Source organism: Carassius carassius, chromosome 8 (assembly GCF_963082965.1).
Source record: "Carassius carassius chromosome 8, fCarCar2.1, whole genome shotgun sequence".
Classification (NCBI taxonomy): Eukaryota; Metazoa; Chordata; class Actinopteri; order Cypriniformes; family Cyprinidae; genus Carassius; species Carassius carassius.
The window spans coordinates 6602603-6625861 of NC_081762.1; the positions used below are offsets into that span (position 1 = coordinate 6602603).

General features: G+C 36.6%; 1 protein-coding gene across 1 annotated transcript in view; it reads right to left on the reverse strand.

The window, feature by feature from the left end:
- LOC132145097 (collagen alpha-1(XXII) chain-like) overlaps window positions 1–23259 on the reverse strand; it is a 51454-nt gene that overhangs the window by 9422 nt on the left and 18773 nt on the right. The window contains exons 5-41 of the mRNA XM_059555829.1: window positions 21850–21961; window positions 21599–21722; window positions 21154–21429; window positions 20429–20509; window positions 20027–20143; window positions 19642–19686; window positions 19460–19522; window positions 19198–19230; window positions 16253–16306; window positions 15414–15467; window positions 15286–15339; window positions 14796–14849; window positions 14444–14488; window positions 12765–12818; window positions 12555–12608; window positions 12065–12100; window positions 11957–11986; window positions 11820–11873; window positions 10952–11005; window positions 8959–9012; window positions 8454–8507; window positions 8303–8356; window positions 8162–8215; window positions 7968–8021; window positions 7840–7884; window positions 7682–7744; window positions 7326–7379; window positions 6671–6712; window positions 6415–6447; window positions 6049–6102; window positions 4505–4558; window positions 4245–4298; window positions 4112–4165; window positions 3879–3932; window positions 3569–3673; window positions 2818–2862; window positions 1576–1653 (exon numbers count right to left, since the gene is read on the reverse strand). Of these exons, the coding sequence (XP_059411812.1) occupies window positions 1576–1653; window positions 2818–2862; window positions 3569–3673; window positions 3879–3932; window positions 4112–4165; window positions 4245–4298; window positions 4505–4558; window positions 6049–6102; window positions 6415–6447; window positions 6671–6712; window positions 7326–7379; window positions 7682–7744; window positions 7840–7884; window positions 7968–8021; window positions 8162–8215; window positions 8303–8356; window positions 8454–8507; window positions 8959–9012; window positions 10952–11005; window positions 11820–11873; window positions 11957–11986; window positions 12065–12100; window positions 12555–12608; window positions 12765–12818; window positions 14444–14488; window positions 14796–14849; window positions 15286–15339; window positions 15414–15467; window positions 16253–16306; window positions 19198–19230; window positions 19460–19522; window positions 19642–19686; window positions 20027–20143; window positions 20429–20509; window positions 21154–21429; window positions 21599–21722; window positions 21850–21961 (2399 nt within the window). The remainder of the gene's footprint in view (window positions 1–1575; window positions 1654–2817; window positions 2863–3568; window positions 3674–3878; window positions 3933–4111; window positions 4166–4244; window positions 4299–4504; window positions 4559–6048; window positions 6103–6414; window positions 6448–6670; window positions 6713–7325; window positions 7380–7681; window positions 7745–7839; window positions 7885–7967; window positions 8022–8161; window positions 8216–8302; window positions 8357–8453; window positions 8508–8958; window positions 9013–10951; window positions 11006–11819; window positions 11874–11956; window positions 11987–12064; window positions 12101–12554; window positions 12609–12764; window positions 12819–14443; window positions 14489–14795; window positions 14850–15285; window positions 15340–15413; window positions 15468–16252; window positions 16307–19197; window positions 19231–19459; window positions 19523–19641; window positions 19687–20026; window positions 20144–20428; window positions 20510–21153; window positions 21430–21598; window positions 21723–21849; window positions 21962–23259) is intronic.

A 23259-nucleotide genomic window follows, 5' to 3' on the forward strand; every position in this document is an offset into this window, starting at 1 on the left:
ATTAAGCCACAGTAGCCACAAATGTACAGTTGTCTTAGACGAATTCTCCTTGATTCAGCAGCTGCACGATGTACAGCAGAGAGTCCTGTCTTGAATCTAGAGATCTGGTGGTACTTCAGTGTAGCTTGGTAGCTCAGTGGTTAGTGACTGTTACTCTCACGGGATACAGTCTTTTGGCGTGTGTTCGAAACCCGGGCAGACACAGACGTTTTTTATTTTTTTGTTTATCCTACTAACTTCAGCCGCTGATTTCGGACTTGCATCCTCAGTAGTTCAGACTTTGTGCATTCGACTCGGGAGTGTGATGTCTGCGAGGACGCAGGTCCGGTAATTCTGCAAACAGCAGCGTACTTGATAACATGTCAGCTCGCCTTGACTACTGCAATTTTCCTCACTGTATGATCGCCCGTTTGGCGGCTGAAGTTAGTAGGATAAACAAAAAAATAAAGAACGTCTGTGTCTGCCCGGGTTTCGAACACGCGCTAAAAGACTGCATTCCGTGAGAGATAACAGTCACTAACCACTGAGCTACCAAGCTACACTGAAGTAGCACCAGATCTCTAGATTCAAGACAGGACTCTCTGCTGTACATCGTGCAGCTGCTGAATCAAGGAGAATTCGTCTAAGACAACTGTACATTTGTGGCTACTGTGGCTTAATTATAAACACTATCGTTAACTCATATTTACCCTAGTAAAACATATTACATTTTAGTACGATCGTCACTTCCCAATGCAAACACGCCCAATAAAACGGCCCCACCCCTGTCACTTGATTGACAGGTTTCCGTGTAGACGTTGGAAATTCAAATGCAAAAGGTATTGCGATTCCATTTGAGTTTTGACAGTTTACATGCACAGTGCAGAGAGAGTGAAAAGGCAAATGTGGTAATTAATATTGCTATTTAAACATGACAGGCTCATAGCTCCTAAGATATGGGAAACACAATTGCAAACGGACTTTGCATTTCCATTTTAAATTTGGCAGACACTGTGCGTTCACTTAATCGAAAATGAAAACGGTAATGCGCGATTTGCATTTGCGTTTGGATTATGTCACATTTTATGCGTCCACAAATTGAAAACGCAATTGCAAATACAATTTGCAATGCCTTTTGAATAAAGTCCGCAATATCATTCCATAGAAAATGAAATTTTGATTGGATATTGCAATGGCAGGATGAGCAGATAAACAGCCATAATACTGAGTTATATGTGTGTGTGTGTGTGTGTGTGTGTGTGTGTGTGTGTGCTCTTGTTTTTGTGACATATCAGGACACGCCTGTATAATGACATGAGTATGACACAGGTATTACAAAGAGAGGGTGACTTATGAGGACATAACCCATGTCCCCATTTTTCAAAACGCTTATAAATCATACAGAATGAGTTTTTTATAGAAAGTAAAAATGCATAAAGTTTCCTGTGAGGGTTAGGGTTAGGTGTAGGGTTGGTGTATGGTGATAGAATATACAGTTTGTACAGTATAATAACCTTTACGCCTATGGGAGGTCCCCACTTTTCACAAAAACAAACATGTGTGTGTGTATGTGTGTGTGTGTGTGTGTTTCCATACATCGGGTCCTGTGGTTCCCTCTCCCGGTGGTCCTCTATTTCCTGGCATCCCCTGCATTCCCTGTGGACCAGGTAAACCCTGAAACACAAAATAAAAAGGGATAAACATGGAAGAATAAACAGCATCCCCCTTCCAATAGACAGGTGAAAGCTCTTTGTATTGCTGTATAAGATATTGTTTACTTAAAATATTGATTCTAATTTCCATATATATTGTAATGCATATCCAGACAGATCAAATGCAAATTATTATTCTTTAGCTTGGGTTAAACTAATTAATTTTACTTTGTTGGAACAGCAGCTACGCTAATGATGTCTCTATTTGTCTCTCTGTTTTGCCACGGGATAGGATTTACTCAAGCTCCAGTCTGGATCCAGAACTCCTGAGAAAAGATGATGCAAACCCCTCAGAGGAACTCAGATGATGCTTACCCTGAATCAACATACAGAACTAACAAATATTGCTACTTACTATGCAATCACATAATAATTGCTGTTAATAGTGTTCATCATCTGGTTGACTACGTCTTGTATTAATTTTTCAGAAAATTCCTGTCATATGCACATAAACTGATCACCACTTATAAGCTACTACTAAATATTGTAGAAATTATTTTTCTGTAAAGTTGCTTTGCAATAATTTGTATCATAAAAAGCACTTTACTAATGAACTTGAATTGAATTGAATTGAATTGAATTGAATTAAATTGAATTGATTGACCACTGGACCATTGAAAACAATTATGCTGCTTAATATTTTTGTGGAAACCATGAGATTTTTATTTTTATTTTTTGGAATTCATGATTTTTTGATGAAAAGAATGATTAAAAGATCATCTTTTACTTCTAATAGAAATCTTTTATAACATTATAGATATTTGTACTCCCAATTTTGATAAATTTAACGCAACCTTGTTGAACAGAACTAATTAGCTTGAAATTTTTTAACAGACCCTACACTTTTGAAAAGGAGTGTGTATCCAGGATTTGTTAAGCCTTATGCACAATATTTAGCACTGATTGCTAAAGTACAGTAGCAAAATGCATATCTGGTACTTTTCCCAAGGAAATCTTGTCTGGCTTTCTGAAAGTTCAGGAAAATTATCACATAAATGAAATTCAGTAATTCAGCTTTTGCCCCTGGGGAAACACACACCTGCTTATGATAAAAATGCCTAAAAAGACCTTTCATGCTGATGAAGTCTGGTTCTCTCTTTTAACAAGAAAAAACTTGTTTCATTACCTTCAGTCCGGGGGGTCCTGGTGGACCCGGAGGTCCAGAATCACCCTGTACATAAAGAAAGCAGATTACTGCTGTGATGCTACTTTCTCTATTTTCACTCTATTTCCTTTCCGTCTCACAAAGTCACATGTAGTTTCCTTTTATGAAGGGTTGTCTTATTCCAAGACTTCTGAAGTCATATCACTGCTTTGTGAGATGAACAGAATACAATTTAAGGCATGTCTCAAATCAACAATAATGTTTGATTTGGTATCAGTGATACAACAGACAAAACTTCCATTAAATAATTACATTTTTACATTTACATTAATTTGATTATAACATACATGTGTAAATGTGCCTGTATGTCTGTAGATTGTAGATGTGTGTGTGTGTGTGTGTGTGTGCAGCTAGAAAATGAAACAACGTCACACATGCATCCACGGACTCATTAGTTTAATGTGTGGTTGTTTTATTCTCCACATTTCAGTGTTTTTAACCACAATCAGCAAATATAAATGGAAAAAGTTAGCGTAAACAACTTTCAGATCCTCCAGAGGACCAGACGTATACACGATGATTATTAAATGCAATTTTACACGCTCATGGCAGGAAACTGTAAAACAAGAACGAAACAAACTGCAAGCTCTTTTCTTTTTAACCTAATTGTGTAGGAGCTTTGAGAATCAACATGGAACATTTGTAACAAATTTGAGCAAACTTACACTATTCAAAAATATATATGATGTTTTCAAACTGATTAATATATTACCTTTGGTCCCTCTTTGCCTTTTCCTGGTAAACCAATTTCTCCTCTTAAACCAGGCTGACCGGTTGGACCAGGGGGTCCAGGGGGACCATCTTTACCAGCATCTCCCTGGTGGGATATAAATAACCATTTTAGACAGGGTGAATTATGATTATGGTTCAAAATTACATCAACTTGAGTTAGAGTAATTCATAGATGCTTGGTGTAATAATAAATAATAAAATAAATAACACAATAAATAATAATAAATAACACAAAATGTCCACACCGAAAGCTAGACTTGCTAGTTTCTTTCATTAGTTCATTTTCATACCTTATCTCCTCTCTGTCCAGCAATACCAGGTGGACCAATGCTACCTGGAATACCCTGAAAAAAAAACACTATGTCTACACTTGCAAGAGAGGAAAATAAATGACTTAAAATGTCCATAAATATTTGCTTTTATAAGTTATTTTATAAAAAATATGGCATGCACCTGCATGCATGAAAAAAAAAATTGTAATAGAACTTGTTTTTTGTACTTCAGGAATTTTTCAAGAACGCACCACATTGCCTGGCAGCCCTCGAAGCCCCTGAGGGCCCGTCAATCCGGGAGGACCCTAAAGAGAGTGAAGAGCATGACAGTGAAAAGTTCTGAAAACACTGAAAACATCATTTGTGATAAGAAGACAAACTCACTGGGTCTCCGTGTCTCCCTGTCTCTCCTTTTTCACCAGCATCCCCCTTAGGGCCCTGTCCACACAAACAAGAGAAAGACATCAGACAGTCGTGTGTGGAATACAGAAGAAACATCTCAACTGCTCTAAAGATCAGACTTCCTCACAGATATGACTGGAATATGAAGGTACAGGATTAACAGTGATCATCATATTCAGAATGAAAGTCAGAAAGTCAGATGTATTGTAAAACAGCTGGTTAAGATGATGTTTGTGGTTTACCGCAGGTCCCGCATGTCCTCTGAATCCCTGCTCTCCAGGAAGTCCTCTTTGACCCTGGAAATATCAGAGAATATTATTTTAGTAAAAGGTATGCTATAATACCTAAAAACACCTTCAAAATCTGTCTATGTGTAATTCAAAAGCATAATACTTTCATGTAATTTCAAAACTAATGTCCATACTATTGAAGTCAATCAGAAATGAAACATGCTGGTTACCAACATTTTTCAAAATCTCTACACAGTCACACAGGTTTGAAACAACATCTATAGGACAGAATGTTAACATCTGTCTTTTTTTTTCGCCGTTTAAACACTTCATTCATACAATCATGGTGACTTTGTAATCACCTTTCACAAAGTTTACACTGCTCTCCAGAAATGAAACCTGGCTCTCTTTTTAGATGTCGTCAGGGCAGTTTCTCTAGCAGAAAAGATTGCATTTGGCTGAACTAGTGAGAACTGCAGTAATTTTCACACTGATAAATTCAAGTGGAAGCAGATACATCATCGTAACAAGCTTGTCTGTGTTTGTGTAAATGATGCATCGCTTGGTATCTGCACTACTTCAGTAGATGAGTGCATGATGGAGAGAGCTTTCATGATTTACATTGTTTAATGTGTATAATATCATATAAAACAATATAATAGACCATCTTGAGTAGCAGCCCCGGAAAAAAAAAAAAAAAGTATTAAAGTAGGAGGCTGAAGATGGGCAGGTCATGATTTCAATATAGAGGAAGTGACCTGATGAATTATTAATTAGCCCACACATTTGCAGTCATGTTGCCTAATTAATATTCAAATATTCCAAACTTTCACCTTGATATTTATAAACTGATGTCCTGTGCAGATGTGGTTGAGTTGTCCGGCATTTTAGACTTATTTGCGTTATTGTATCTTTTAATATTAGTCAAAAGATCAAAAGCAGAGAGCAAAAAATCCAATTTTGGATGTGTCAAAACCGAAATGTCAACGATTAAGCATCAATAAATCTTTATTATGTTTTAACAGCTACAGTAAATATGTAAATCCTCCTGCAATAGCACTACTCTGTGGATAGATGCACGGGGTCTTCTTTTTTAATTGCTTGTGGCCTGCAAATTCTCCTAATAGTGTAATGATGGTTTTATTGTGAGCCAACAGAGGTACATAATATCAGCTGATGGTCTGCGATGCCCCTGACCTTCAGGTTTATTAATATTTCCTTGTGCAGCCCTGAAGCCCTTAATATCTATTGTCAGCTAATGCGTAAAACACTTGAAGTGGCTGATCTCAGAAATTAAATGCAATTATTTCGCTGTTCCTTTTCAGGTGGATTTGATTCTTCAAACTGACAGCAGACTTCCTTACGTGTGCATTACAAATGCACTAGTGCCAGTAACATGATGCTATTAATGAAATCATTTTCACAGGCTCAAGAGACTAGTGATTCAACCAAACCTGACTCTCTGCTGCCCTCATGTGATGGGTTGTACAACCTGCAAGGGTTACTTTATTGCACATACAATTCATTTGGAAGTTATAGAAACAATAAAAGCTCACCATCTCGCCCGGTTTTCCTTGATCTCCTTTCTCTCCCTTCTCTCCTGGATTACCCTAACATTGAGGTGCAAACAATGAATATACATTAATTTAAATCAGATACAATATCCGGTTCATTATGATACAATAGCCCCAATAATTATTTCAGAGCTTAAAAATAATGCATTAAATAACAAAATATCAAAGCAAGTGGCATTTAGTTTCAAGAAAGACAGCACAAACACACTTTAAGCAAAAGGTGTGTTAATAGATGCACTCAAACTATAAACTATTCTCAAAATTATGATACAAAATGTATAATACAAAATATATACTTGATTACCGTACTCAAAATAAGCTCAACATAAGACAAAACTGATGACTTACCGGTTCTCCAGGTTCAGGAATCACATTGGCCACCTGAAGAATATCAAAACAGATCACTGTGAAATACTGCAAAACTATGAATTAATTCATCAATAAGTAGATCATCAGCTGAATCAATACATGATTCAAAATATATCTAAGCTCACTTTTCTGATTTATTACTCACATCAGATATCACTTATTATTATTATCATTACTTAAATTATCTATAATTGTATATTTATATAGTTACATGTCAATTATCAGCTGTACTCACATTGCCTGGGACCCCGGCTGGACCCCTGGGGCCAATCTCACCCTGTATGAATGAAAAACAGTAACAGAGCTTATATCCTCATCCTGTCAGCATGTTAATTATCTCAGTAATGACCTCATGCCCACAGGAAACCTTTGCTGACAGTTTAATCCTGAACTTGTGAAACCTACAGCAACTCATGGTCAAAAACGCCTTCTTTACTGTAGAATGCTGTGATGCTGATACAGCAAATGTCACTTGTAGGCAATTGTGCATTTGAAAAAAAAAATGAGTAAGGGTCTATTTTAGTCTTATTAAATAATTGTAACTATGAAATAACCATGCACACAAGCATTCAATATTAGTTTTGATGTTTCTTAAAAGCATTAAATCTAAATTAATCAAAAATCCAGCACAGAAACATATTTAAACAGTAACACTGTAAAATATTCTAAAAATCATTCTTATATGCTGATTTGCTGGTGAAGAAACATTTCTTATTATTATCAGCGTTGAAAATGGTTGTGCTGCTTAATAATTTTGGATCAAAAGAACAGCATTTATTTGAAAAAGAACATTTAACTATTAATTTTGCTATCTTTTTAAATTTTTTGACCAACATTTCATGATAAAATAATCACTATCTGCATTTTTAAGCTTTTTTCTTGACTCTCACCTTGTCTCCTTTCTCTCCTTTCGAGCCAGTAGGTCCATCTTTTCCGCTCTCTCCCTATAAGAGCGATGGAGGGATGAAATCTGACAAAAGTACGACTCAAACAAAATCTCATTAGTCTCACGCAGAATATGTGTTTTTTTATATATATATATTTTCTCACAATCTTTCCAGTGAAATACAGGCTGATTTTTTTATTTATTTTTATGAGAATCACCTAAGTGAACAGATGACTGTCCTCACAGTAAAGGAGTGTTTATTTTTTCTATAGTAGAATCTATTGATTCTGTTCATCAATAAAACATCTGATTTTGACTTCAAAACAGCATATAGTGCTGTACATATTAGTTCTGTCTTACTTGGCCTCCTTTCTCTCCTTTGGGTCCTACTGTGCCGACCTCTCCAGGCAAACCGGGCTCTCCCTGAGACAGAACAAGACACGAAGAGAAAGACAGTTGTGTCATGTGTCCTTCTGTCAAGGCTCTGTCTAGACTGATTCATGTTTTACATTCCGTACCCGTTGACCAGGAGGTCCTCGTGGGCCTGGAGGGCCTTCATCTCCCTGAGAAAGAGAAACTTGCATTGATAAAAAAAAGGGGGATTTCCAAGCCAGATCTGAAATCAGTAGCCCACGCCACCCTTTACCTTCGGTCCTGGTCCACCAGGGATGCCGTCTTGTCCGGGCTCTCCTCTTTGCCCCTAAACAGAAACATAAATAATTAAAACAGACTGCAGTACAACAAAAAAACACATACGAAAAGGTCAAAAACCAGATCTGGCCTTTAGATGGGTTTATAAATGATGAAGTTCACAGTTTGATTCATTAAAACAGCTCTAACCTTCTCGCCGTCGATTCCAGGCAAACCATCCAATCCATCTTTTCCTGGCAGGCCCTGAAAAATAATTACCATCATTGTTTTTCACACTAAAATGAGTGTCGAGTTAATAGGGCAACAGATCATTTGTGCTTGATGTCTCACTGGTTTTCCTGCTTCTCCTGATTTTCCCGAGAAGCCTCTTTCACCAGGTAGTCCCTGTGAGAACAAACAGATGAAGTGAATATCATCTGCTACTATGCTACTGGCTCCAGATCAGTTTGCAAATAAAAACAATTGAAAAATGTTAACTTACTGGAGGTCCTGTGTGTCCAGGGCTGCCTGGAGAACCAGGAGGCCCCTGAGGGCCCTACAAAAAAAGTCAAAAATAGCTTTCTGTAATCAATGTATTCACGTTTTTTTTTACAACATTTTAACAATATTATGTTATTACTGTATTATATTATCACTGCATGTGATTCTATCAGAAACTTAATCTGACTGATGTTTATTCCTCTGGTAACCACTAGAGTTCACTGTTACTCTAACAGTCTTTATTTCATTAAGATAATAATGTGGAGAATGCCATATAGCCATAATATGACTTTTGCATAGCATACCAAGTTTCCATATGCATGACATAAGTAAAAGACCTACTATTTGTTAAAATATTTGTTGTTGCATTCTGCCTTAAAATACAGTATACAGTAAACACTATGTTATTATTCCATTCAAAACATAAAAAAAACACACTTGACAGGAAAAATTAAGGGGCGAAGAGCTTGGCTCAGACTTAGAATGAATGTTCTGGTGGTTCTTACAGGGGGTCCTGGAAGACCATCAACTCCTGGCAATCCTGCATCACCTTTTTTACCCTGGACAAACAGAGAAGAGGATGTCTCATGAGTCTATGTTAGGTAAAGACATCAGTTCAAGTAGATAAGGAATAAGGAAATATTTCATATACAAATATTAATAAATAAATATTTTTTTATAGAATTCCGAAATGTATTCAATAATTTATAATTAAAATAAACAGAGCTAATAAGAAATATGAAGTTACAAGTTCATGAAATAAAATAAAACATTTGTTTTAATCGCTTGGTCTGATAAGACTTTTTATTTATTAAAAAAAAATTTACTACTGTTTTTGTTTTTCATCCTGATTTTACTTCAAGCTAATGTTTTCTCTTAGTGCACTTTATATATATAAAGTTAAACAGCCAAACCCACTATATTAATACTAGGGGGAAAAAATGTATTCCATGTGAGAGGTCAGGTAGAGTTCTATCTGACTTCATGAATGAAACCTTCTATCCAAGGCACATAGCCAGGGTTGCACTGCCCTCTGCTGGACAAACAAGAACTCACACTTATGCTCATTTTGTTCTGTTCTATATTCTATAAAAATAACAAATAAAAAAGTACTTTAGGCAACAATATTTTAGATCTAATGAGTGAAGTTTTTCCCGTGTTTATATATTTCCAACAGAAACAGGACACTGGGGCCAAACATATAGAAGGCTTCATATTTTACATTATAAAAAAAGACGACAGCCTATTTTTATAATCACAGATTATGACTTGCAACTTTCAGCTAGTTGGTTTTAGGGATATGTTCAGTCCAGAGAACACTTGCATATACATAGGCTCAAAGCTTTTAGATGCTGAGTAAATGTCACAAAAATACAATCTTGATTAAGAGCAATGGGGGGGTAACATTCTCTCCCTCACATTTATGTTTGTTCAGGAAATTCAGTCACTGATGTGGTAGAACATGCTAACATTTGAACACCCCCTGCTTCTGGCACATAAGATAGGAAAGGTATTTCGAAGGCATTACAGTGATAAGAGCTTGAAATAGAGGGAGACGGAGAGAGAGACTCTTTTTAGCGTCTCACTCAGGGCTTCCTGTCGTTCTGCAGTTGTGCGTCATTCTCCACTCACTCAAGCACCAACTGCAGTGTTTCTGAGCTGAGCGCAAGATCTGTTAGATTCCCTCACTAAGAGCTCCTGACAGTGTTTCCCGCTGGGACAGAGAAACCGGGCTAGACTCAGAACACCTGCAGCCCGCTGAGATACAGGAACTGTGCACCCAAAATTAAAATTCACATTTGCAAGGACAAAACATAGTCAAAATTACTACTGCATATACAATAGCTTTGTGTGAGGAACAGTGAATCTGGTTTACTAGTTTTAGAAGGGTTTTGGGCACTTTCACTTTAATTACATTATTTAATCAATTAATTTATGCTTGTCAGACAAGTATAAACCATTAATCAGATGAGAGAAAGCATATAGTAGATCATGTAAAATGGTCATTTTTCAGGTTAATGCTATGGCAACATTTCTAAATTTCATTTACAGTAGTTAGGGTTAGGTTAGGTTACAAAATAGCTTTAGTTAACAATGACAACACTATGCTAAACATCTGTTGTGGATCACAGAAAGAAGTAAGTCATTGAAACACTAAACTTTTTCTGTTTGCTTGATCGTTCCTTTTTAGAGCTTTTATTCAAATGCCTTTATTATTTTGGGGAAGAAACAATGTTTTCCAAGTATTCCGAGAACATTTTAATGATGCTGTCATCTCATCGGTTGGAGGCCATTTGAACATCTCCTCTCTCTCTTCCTAATGAGCCCCGCGCTTTAATCTGACCCCACAGAGCACTCAAAAACACCAGAACTTGCACCGAGAGCCGCGCTTCCCAGCAGCCAGTCTCTATGGTTACCACAGATCAGGTTCGAGAACATCTTACATCTCCATTAAAAGCAGATGAGATGGATTGTTACAATAAAATACAAATGTCCTACCCTATGTCCGTTCTCACCCGGCTCACCGCTCAAACCTGGAGGTCCAGGTGGGCCCTGAGGAAAAACAACATAAACAATGGGCTAATTAAAAACAATAGTCCAGTAGCAGACAGAGAAAATATGATGCTTATTAATTTCATAAAAAGACCATGAATGTCATATTGTATGATGTACAGTGACCCCAAAAATGTGTCTGGAGTTTGAGTTTAACGTTAATGTCCATTCTGTTCTAAATGTGTCATGTAAATCTATCGATACATCCACATAAGTGCTTACACATCGACACAAACACAGAATTGAACAGAATTACACTAATTACATCATTCCTTGACATATTTCCAACCTATTAATAGCACAATAAAGCCAACCATTTTCTTAAAGTGACCCACTAGAGTGTAACACAGCTAAATGAATGAAAACATGAAAACGAACCCCAAGCCGTTTCATGTTAAGGTCAATATGAAACATTAGCATATTGCCCGCCCACTTTCTAGTCTTTTCGTGTTGGTCTGGATGAAAATGCTAATTCATTCTTTGCCACTAAATGCCACTTTTGGAGCGTTAAAATAGCGGTTAAGTTAACAGTAAATGCATATTATAAGACAATTAAAGTGTTTTTTGACCTTGCATGAATGTCAACTTGTTGTTGGGAACTCCGAAAACCAAAACATGAAATTTTTATTATTTATAATAGGGGCACTTTAAATTGAATTCATTACAAATGTGTGGTTTAATAGACACAGGTGGGAGGAACAGATCAGGCAACCAGCTTTTTTTCAAAACTAGCTTCACAACTTCATCTTCAATGTGCATTTTTAAAACAATGAAACTTGTTTGAGAGAGCATTAAATGACAAAATATATCGTACAGGAGGTCCAGGTGGGCCGTCTGCTCCCAGGGGTCCTCGTTCACCAGGGAGGCCCTGGAAACACAAACACACAGTTACGAGAATTCTCTACAAAAGCCAAGTTTAAGACTCATCTTCTCAACAGATTGCACACTTACAGTCTCCCCCTTGAGTCCTGCCAGCTGAACCTGAGGAAAAACACAAGAGCTACTCAATACTGCTATTTTACAACATGATTCATTCGATTAATGAATCAAACATCTTACCGCATCACCAGGTAATCCAGCAGGACCTCGTTCACCCTATCAGCAAACACAGTGTTTATTACACAGCGGCTGGCAAGATTTACTGAGTAGTTAATATAGATTTATATTGATATTGACATTCTGGGTGGAGTTAAACCATAGAGGATCTGTCTGTACTGCAAGTTACAACATCTGATCGAGTACTATTTGAGTTCCTGAAAGTGTGCGGGACAGAGAGCGAGATATAAAATGACACAGATAGGTTGAATTTTTTAAGGGGCATCTTTGTGGATGAGCTTGAGAAATACAAATGTGTGATACAAAACTATAATTTTCCCAGATGTATGTGTTTTGAGGGTTTAGTTGCAAATAAGTAAGAGTCAAATATATCTGGGGGAATTACCAAGAAATACAAAAGGACTATGGGTTTGGAACGAACTGAGGGTGAATAAAAGACTTGTCAGATCTTTCAAAGCCAAGCAACAAGCGTCTCCAAAAAGCATCTCTATACCTTTTCTCCTTTTACTCCATCTGGACCAGGGGCACCAATCAGGCCCCTAGGACCCTGGATTTAGAGAAAATAAAGGAAAGGAAGTCATTTAGGTAAAACATATACTTACTTGACATAAGCTCACATTAATATCTTCTACATGCAGTGTACATACATGCTGCGTAAAACAGTGCATGAAAAATGATATACAGAAATGCTCTGAATACGTACATCTTTTCCTGGAAGTCCTGATTTCCCTGGAAACCCATCTAAACCTGGTTCACCCTGAACAACATTTGAAAGCGAGACGTCATCAAATGGAAGATTTGCGTAATCAAGAGTGACAATAGAGACATTTATAATATTACAAAGATTTCCATCTTGAGCTTTCTATAAATCAACACATCCTGAAAAAAAGTATCACAGTTTCCACAGAAATATTAAGAATATAAATAACAAGAAATGTTTCTTAGGCAGCAATCAGCATTTTAGAATGATTTCTGAAGGATCATGCGACATGTTATGATGCTGAAAATTCCGTTTGGTATCACAGGAATACATTATATTACTATATTTTTGATCAAATAACTACAGCCTTTCTTTCAAAAACATGCCTTTATGAGCACAATTATTATTATTATTTTTTTTTTTAATTACAATCGTATGTCACAATCTCCATTTCTATTCACTATTCCCTAATTTCTAATTTTATGTCCGATAAACAGCATACAGAATTGGAATGGCAGCTTCATTTTTTTTTTTTTTTGTGATACTTCATTTCAAATATGAAATATATAATCTATATACATTAATACAGAAAAACAGCAGGAGGAAAGCTGAGGAGGGGATGGGAATGTGACTGTAACATAACAAAAACACATGCAATATACACTATGCAAATCCTGCTGTTTCAGGTCAGAAATTCAGGAAATATAATGGTGAATGCGTCTGTATGATGTATTGATTTTTAATTCAAGGCCATTTGAGTTCAACTGAAAAACCATTCTCACAAAAGCATAATCTGACATTTCCTGTTTCAATGAGAACCAAGCACTGGTTCTAAAAATATATCCGTTTGCACTGACTTACCAGCATTCTTACCGTACTTGCAATGCATCTTTGACTAAACTAAGCTTATTTTCCATGTTCAAATATTTAACATAATAAAACAGCTGTAAATAGTTCTGAAATATTGTTTGTTTGAGCATCCCAACCAGCCAAATATATCAGCTAAACCAATCGCATGAGTTGGGGGCAGGACTATGTAATTGTCAGCTAATGAGAGACGGGCAGTGATGTATGAAAACCTGTAGGTTCCATTTTCAGTTCCATTTTGTGACACTCGTGGCACAAATTTTCTCCATCTTAAACTTCTAAGTTAGTTTCAGGAAAGTCAAATTTGGCTTAAAAGCTGGGTGCGGACCATCAGACAGACTGAAGAATGAAGGCAATGCTCTACCGTGTGAAACTGTTCTTAGACCGGTCTGACTGCACAACGCCCACACAGAACAGGATATATGGAGTCTGCATCAGCACTGTGACATCTGTTTGAGTTATTAGTCTGCCTGCATTCACTCTGTAGAAATATTCCCTCTGTAGCATTGTACAGTAATGTACAGTAATTCGTGACAATGACTTGTTTGGGCTCCGTCCAAGTTTTTCCAAAGCATCAAAACTAATACAGGGGCGCTGACAAGGGGAAGACAATCGGGAACATTGTCCCAGGCCTTTTAGTGGATGGAAGGGGGTCTGCAATGACAGACTAATCTAGATTTTTACATTCTCTAAACATTTTTCTACGTCTGCAGCACAAATGGTGCGGGATATTCCAACGTTTAATACTAATACTAAGCCTAAGTAATGATATTTGTGCTAACATTTATGATTGACAGGTGTTAGTCCTCCCTTACCCTTTCTCCAGAAGCTCCTTTGTCTCCTTTACCTCCAGTAACACCCTGATGAAACACAAAATTGTGGATTCAAAGTCTGAGTTTCTATTTGTTTCTGATGTTGTAATCATCTACTGAAGCCAGTTTTAACTTTAATAAACTTTAATAAATACGTAAAAACCAAACAAACAATAAAATACAAAACTACAAAAATACAAAAAGTCACAATGGGCAGATATAAAGACGCGTTTATGAGAAATCATGTTGCAGTTGTGAAATATAATACCATTTATTGATAAAGTCATAAGTAGTAAGGTGGAAACAGGCTCTCATAATCATCAGTATATGATTTAAACGCACAGATCATACTTACAGACACCCCTTGAGGACCTGGTGCTCCGGGGGGACCTGCATCACCTTGGATACCCTAAATAAAAACAGGAGATCCAAAAGTGATCCAGACCATGTTAAAAACTACTAAGCACATCTAACACAGTTCAGAAACTAGCATGTCACCAAAAAGTGATAAAAAGGAGAAAATAATGGAAAGAAAACGCTGTCAACTAAATGTACAGTGGAGTGTTTATTGCATTATTTACAGCTGCTTCTAAATTTGTTGTTTTATGTGACATCATCAGCAAGATTGATAATTAATTTTAAAGGTGTCATCACATACTATTTTAGCATTTATCATCATAAAATCATTTAATATTAAGATACATCACATCTTTTTGGACTCGAAATGACAAAACAGTTCCCATGAAATTAATTATGGTGGGCAAATATTGACAATTAGGACATGCAAATTTCTGACACTAGTCTAATCGAGCATATCTTTACTCTTCTGTCTACGGAGGTCTCACCTTCGGTCCGAGAGGTCCAGGTAACCCAGCTTCACCTTCAACTCCTTGTTCACCCTGTTCATCAACGTGCCAATGTCAATATCAAAATATACCCTTAACCACGTGCAGATAAACTTTCTGTCACTCACTCTCCCTCCTTTATCGCCTTTGTTCCCAGCCAGACCAGGTAAACCATCTGATCCCTAAAAAAAACATAAAATAAAATACATAAATATTAATGTCACTTATCAACACATCTATGGAATCAAGAATGCTCGGAAAAAAATTATTGAAAAAGGGGGTAAAATAACATTTTTATCATCGTTTTATTCAGTGTATACTTTGCAGTCCAAAGAAGTTATTTTCTTTTCTGCTGATGTAATCAACACTGCATGCAATTCCATTTGACACACGTCTCCAAACTCAGGTGGCTGTTCTCAAAACAGTTACCACAGGGATCTGAATACTCTGTCAATGTCCTAAACAGATTGCACGTTTTCATACATTTCAACAACCATCCAATACTTTAAAATATCTGACTTTTTTTTTTTTTACACAAATCACAAACATTTAAAGTATGTACTATTTGACCAAATACGACAAACAAAACTCTGTAATCTGTCATTTGATCAAATGAACATTGTATATTTTGGATCGGCCCTAAACTGATCACTATTTGGTTAATCATTGATAATAATAAGAATGTTTCTTGAGCAGCAAGTCAGCATATTAGAATGATTTCCGAAGGATCCTGTGAGACTGAAGACTGGAGTAATAATGCAGAAAATTCAGCTTTGATCACAGGAATAAATGACCTTTTCAAATATATTGAAATAGAAAACAATAATTGCAATAATAATTCACAATATTACTTTTTTTACTTTGATTCTTTCAAAACATTTTTCTTATATTCCCTAAACTTTTGAATGGTAGTGGAAGTTAACTACAAATGCCATTTCACTGTTGTTTGCATATACACAAGTCTTACTCTTTCTCCTCTTTCTCCTCTGGCCCCAGGTTCCCCGCGCTCGCCGCTGTCCCCCTGTGAAGAGAGACAGGATTTCAGCATGGCTTTAAAACAAGATGTCATCACTTTGGACATGGCTACAAGTGACCGCCGAAATATGGCCAAAAGTGGCAAAATATGTTCCTGTGAAAAAAAAATCTTAACTTAGAACCCATATTTTCTAAAACAAGACCATCAAACTGGCTCACCAAAAACTCACTGTTTTTGCTTAAAATGATCATCAGACATCACCACGCAAAGAATCCCATACTATAAATGCATATAATAATGTAGAAAGGCTTGTGAGATCATAAGAGGCCATGTTAGTAGTTTTCTTTTGTTCAATACAATTAATCACACACTAATGCTAAACACCACTAAGGAGCCCTAAAGAAATCTTTGCCATTACATCTTGCCTTTCAGACATCTCGTGCACTCCAGGGAATCTCCTGGAATTCTAACAGTAAAAGAGAAAAGCTTTTATGACCTGATTATAGTAATGACTTCACACGCAGCAGCGGGCAGCTTGATAGCCTGTAATTTCTCTCAAACTTCTTCACACTTTGATAAAGTCAGTGGATAACTGACAAATGCCATCAAAGTAACACACACACACACACACAATAACTACAGTCTTGAGAGCTGCTAACCCAGACAGCATATTGTGGATGCAAACTGGTTTGATTTCAGTTAGTTTCTAAGGAAGTTATCTATTGATATCAGTTTCCACATCAGTGAAAAAAAATGTCAGTACAGTATATGCAACTGACTTTAATGAACAAGTTATAGACATCATCATAGATAAGCTATTGCATTATGCACTACAACAAATATTGAGCAAAGATAGTGGACAGTGTTGAGACGTTGCTTACTTACTTACAGTTTCAGTAAACACTGTATACTGTAACAATGCTTTTTGCATGGGCAACAACTTTTCAAAAGCACCTCAGCTTCAACGCAAACATTTCAGTGTGAAAAGATTGACAAAACGACACACAAAACAGGGTTTAAAAGAGACGGACAGAGCAACACCTCAAACACAAACATGCGTTTGTGGCTTCATGCATTTTAACTAGCCAACTCCTCAAATATGCTGCTAGCTAACTTTATACTGTAACACATGGATCATTTGTGAGAATATAGACATGCATTTACATATACAGAATAAACACATATATACATAAACATATGGACACTCATGCAAATCATATGACATGTACACTGAGAATTACACAGACAAGCAATTGAAAATCATGCATAAGAAAAAAAATAACGTTTTCTGAGGTGTTGTTTACTTTCCCAGATAAGGTTTCTCCTTTATTAAGTCTAGAGAAGTTTTTGCATAATTTAATGTCTGCCATGTAAAAAAAAAAAAAAAAAAAATATATATATATATATATATATATATATATATATATATATATATATATTTCCTTTTTTTTTTTTTTTTTTTTTTTTTTTGTCTTAAACCAAGATACAGTTACTTGAGAAGGAAAACGACCTAAGATATCAAGTACTGCTACTGAAAAAATATAAAACTAAATTAAGATAAAATATAATGACAATGAGTTTAGGTTTAGAAAAAACAAAACATATTTGTAAGTATGGTAAGAAAAATAATAATTTTCCATTTGAATTTTATTTAACCCACTAAAATAGATGTTTTTGCTTGTTTTAAGCATAAACTCACTTCAGTTTGATATTTTTTTAATAAGACATTATACCTTAGGTTTTTATGCTGCTCAAGTAAACATATCTTGATTTAGGACTATTCAATACTGTTTGTACTGAACTCGTTGTTTGAAGAGCATAAAAGGTGTTCAAATCCATATGAATCAAGGGGTTTAATCTTGTGAAGAGATGCAATCATTTTATATGATTACTAAGAATCGCAGAAGCATCTCAGTTTTCATGCAAAATATTTTTTTTTAATATTCAATTTGAATTGTTTCAAAGATTAAACACAGACTTGTGGGTTGGAATGACATCAAGTTGAGTAAATGATGACACTTTCATTTTTAGATTCGTTTAAAACTTAAGAGGTTTGTCCATTATTGTCATCGTTTACTCACTCTCATGTTGTTCCAAACCTGTACAAGTTTCTTTCTTCTGTCGAACACAAAAGGAGATATTTGGAAGAATGCTGGTAACCAAACAGTTGATATAGTTTTTTCCATACTGACTACCATCATCTATTTGTTTACCTGCATTCTTCAAAATATATAGTCAATAGAAGAAAGAACTCATTTCAACACATTCCACTGACCAATCCAGCGTGCAACATTTTTCTAGCTGTGGGCGTTATCCGGCATCTAAATTTTGGCCGAATAGTGACCGAGTGCTGTGGAAATCTCAAAATACGACTCCTTTCCAGAAGTCTTACCAGATTGTGAATCACCATATTCATCATATGAGTGAAATCTGGACAATTTTATTGATATTACAATAAGCACGAGTTAATGTTTCAATAATGACAGTTGTCATTCTATTTCCAACACCACAGTCATCTAATTCTCCTGTATGAATCTCTGACTGACGGAGGTTAATTATGATATTATTCGGAGGTAATTATGCCCTGGAGTCAGTGCTTCTGTCTGCTGAGCGGCGGAGGATGTCTGTTTTAAGCGCTGTGAGTGGGTGTTCGGTGCACAGCCTCTTGTTTTGCATATCCTGTGAGGTTGAAAGACCCATAATTCTGCATTTCAAAATAAGGTATTTTTATTGTTTTTATCCTCAAAACAGTGGTGGTTTCCACAGTTTGTCTTTTCTGCTATGTTCTTTTGTAATTCTAGACTCTGGATTAAAGGGAAGATTGATGTTTTTGATAAATTGGCTTCTGGCTGGCACGAAACGACAGAAACACACACATGCACAAACAAACACACAAACATTCTTGAGGAGCTTGGCTGTTAAATTCATGACCTTACCTTCTCTCCTCTATCACCTTTGATAGAGATAGCCTGCAAATAATCAATCAACACCGATCAATTACTCTCAAGGCCCAGGAAGACAGGAAAAGCAGAGATGGAAGCATACCAATATAGTATGAAAATAAACAGCTTTTTTTTCCCCCTAACAACTAACTTTATTTCAGAAAACATTTCTAATATGCAGTAATGCTGTTTTATGTTTATCTAAACAGAAGCAAAGCTATATGAAATGTTATAAGTGATAATATGGATGTCGTACACGCTCTCCTTTCTGCCCTTTGGGTCCTGGCGGTCCTTCTGCCCCTTTAAGACCAGGATCCCCCTGCAGATGCAGAGGTTATGCAAAGAGCAAATGAGGAACCCACTGAAAATGCGTCCAGAGATGTGCAAAAGTGTAATAAAGTCATAGTGCGATGCTGTGATACTGAAACGTTATTTGACCTTTTCACCCTTGGGCCCCGTGACACCCGGCAGACCTGTCTCTCCCTGTACGATGGGAAAGATTGAGAGAGATTGCAGAAGAGAGAGATGAGGGGATACATTTTCAAAGACAGAGGTCAGAAATAAGAGTGTGTAAAGAATGAATGCATTACAAAATGAAACGGAATGCATTACAAAAGAAATTGTAGATTCAAAAATTTATATCCAGCCTTATAAATAAAAAAGTTCCAGGTTAAATAGTAATATATATATATATATATATATATAGCTCATACACTGTAAATAACCTTGGTTCCTACATCATAAGGCTGATATGAAATTTTATGCATGTTAAACAGGGGTTCACCAGCTTTAAGAGTGTGATCTTTGACCTGGAATGTCTTACCCTTTCACCTGCAGGACAGGAGCAGTTGACCGCGGCTGGTTTCTTCTGCTCAGCACTCGTTGGTTTTGGGGTGGGCAGTGGGAGTGGGGGGGGTTCAGTGACCAGAGATTGTTCGCACTGAGTGAGAAGAGAGAGTGACCGCAGAAACCGAAAGAGACAGAAAGTGTTATGAAAGAAAGAGAGAGGAAAGGAAGAGGAAGCAGCTTCAGATGTTCAGTATTATGAGAATTACTAGATTCTGGAATCTGGACAACGAATAATCCCCATCTATATCAAAGACTCAAGATAAAGATCTTTCAGCCCTTTGGAGAACTCGCCTTGTTCGAAACCTTATGTTGTTGCCTTACTATCCATGTGGTGACATTGAGAATAAAGGTTTGTATACGAGTCAGATGCACTTACTGGGCCACCGGGAATATCACAACACGTCTCTTGCTCAGACTGTTTGCCATCACAGTAGATCACCATCCTCTGGAGGTCAAACTATAGAGGAAACACAGGCAGAAACACAGGAACTGGTTGTATTAGCTGATTTCGGTTGACTTAAAAATTCACAAACGCATTACCATTAAAATACTTGAGGTTAGTCAGTATCTTTGATGTTTTTACAAAGCATATTTAAAAAAAATTATTCCAATTTAAATCTGATTCCATAAATCTTGCCCATCCTACAGGTTCCTATTATTAATACTGAATCCAGTTCATATTTTTGTGAAAACCTTGCTAAATTTTTTTCAAGATTTCTTTTTTTTGTTCTTTTTTTTTTAACATCATTTACTTGAAATACTAATTGAAAATATTATAAAAGACTTTACTGTCATTTTTGATCCATTTTTAATGCATCCTCGCTGAATAAAAAACATCATACTGATGCTACTGTAACATCAAATCATAAATCACTTATTTAACCACATTTTTTAGAGATTACCATGATGATATTCTCTGAAGTACCAAGCAAATATTCAAATATATATGTACAGGTATATATTTATATACTTATATTATATACCTTAGTGTAGCATGATGTTATAATTTGATACCATCATGGTACAATTACAGCACTTTTGTGTAAGGGAGACTTAATCTTGTATAAAATGCATATTAATAATCTATAACTATTTGCTTACATCAATGGGAACGCTGTCATAGAGTCTCTTGCCGATGACGGTCTTTCCCTGGATGTCGATGTCTTCTCGTTCCTCTATGGGCAGCGTCTCAATGTGCTTGCAGTCCAGGAACAGGGACACAGACTTGGAGTCCACCCTCATGCCAATCTTATGCCAGTTACGGTCAAACAGATTGTCCACCTCCGGGTTCTTAAACACGGCCCGGACCGCATCCTTTGTCAGGCCCACAGCGTTGTACTCCACCGCCTTGTTCTCCCCGTCCAGACGGATGGAGACCTGGAGGACATTCTCATTACAGACTGATCAACTCGCATTACCCTCATGATGTTTTATGTTATAAATGAATTCTAAATCAAATAGATTTGACTTTTGAAGAGGATCTTCAGTTTCAGTTCTCTGCACAGCCCTGCTGTTTCAGCCCCATTCAGGACACATTAATACACACCTGCGGGATGCCGTATTTGTCATAGACCTGCCACAGGTACCAGTCTTCTTTACGAGAGGTCTTCCTGAACTTGAATGTGGTCACAAAGGCATATTCATCAGGCAGACCCTGAGGTAACACATCTCTACAACACAAGAATCCAAAAAATCTTTCATTAATAAAAAAAAGAAAACAAAGAAAAACAATGTAAATTAAGGAAAAGTACATAGTGTGATTTTTGCATGTATCATTGAAGGAAATGATTCTCCTACTCGGTTTGCTGGACGATGGGCATGGTGCCAAGCCGGACATAGGGGGTCTGACCAGGCTCAAATTTTTCTCCAAGAAAATCTCTTACATTGAAGTACTCCATCAAATCAAAACCTGGAGAAAAATAAATACATTTGTAACAAAGCAAGCTATTATTAAGTGAACTGTACGGTTTCCTGAATAAAATATGTCCCTGTAGATTACTGTTAAAATGTCTTCCATCAACGATCACTAGGTGGAGTCCATGAGACAGGACGAAAAGACAACATGCAGTAAGTGAACTGTCCTAAATAGTTCCTCACCCAAAGGATTTACTTTTATTAAAAAAGAAATATTTACCACAATGTAATTAAATTGGATTTTAATTTAGTTTAATTTAATTGGAAGTAATTAAAAAATAAACTGATGCAGAAATCAAATTATTTGATTATATTAAAATATTTTACCACAAAATGCCACGACTTGCCAATCTAAATCAATATTCCAGGAATTCATGTAATACAGAAAGGGCAATAAATCTAAGTAAAGAACAAAATTAACGCATAATTGGTCACCTGGGATTTCAGCGTTAAGTTTCTGCAAGCAAAATGTCACGTCTTTTTTCACATCCACACACACACACACACACAGAAAAAGTCCAAGCCTCTGGGATCAAGCATGACATCATTGTTTGTTTAAAAATAGTAGAGCTATGGTGTGTGTGTGGATATCAGCCCACTAATTAATGCTTCAGATCCGCAACCAACACTCATTAAACTGCACTTGCTGCACCAGATGTTTTAAAAAAAACAAGCTTTCATGTGCATTTATGTCACTAGTTTTCCAGCATGTGTGAGTGTGTGTGTATCTACTGAGGTTAGCAGTTCTGGCCTTCCACCCTGTTATAGCGGCCAAACCAGGGCGCTCCTATAACCAATACATAGTCTGTCGCCATGACGATGCCAGTGGGGGCCTGGGCGTTGTCTGAGGAGGCAAATCAAGGGCGATTTGGAAACACACAAATGCTGGTCTCAAAAGAGCTTTGCGAGATCTCACTTTCACCTGATGAACTCTCATGTTGTTTTCTAGGGCAGGTGTGTTCATGTCCGCAAACTGAGGTTGTTCTAAACAGTCTAGAGAGAACGATTATTTGAACTGAAGGATGTTTGGAGTTTTTTAACTCGGTGGAAATGTGAGAATGTGCCAGTCTAGGCCAGACGGTGTGTGCGTCTGTGTCTGTAGTAGAGTAACAGGTGGCAACAAACGTAGAAAGAGTGAAGTTGGAAAAACAAACCAGCATAAAACAATAAAAGATCTTTGTTTTTTTCATCTTTGCGCTCCCAAAGCACAACGAATCCCTGATGGTTTCTGGCTGACCAGCATCACACATTCTCACGTTCCATCTGTGCCTGTTTTTAATTTACATCTTTGGC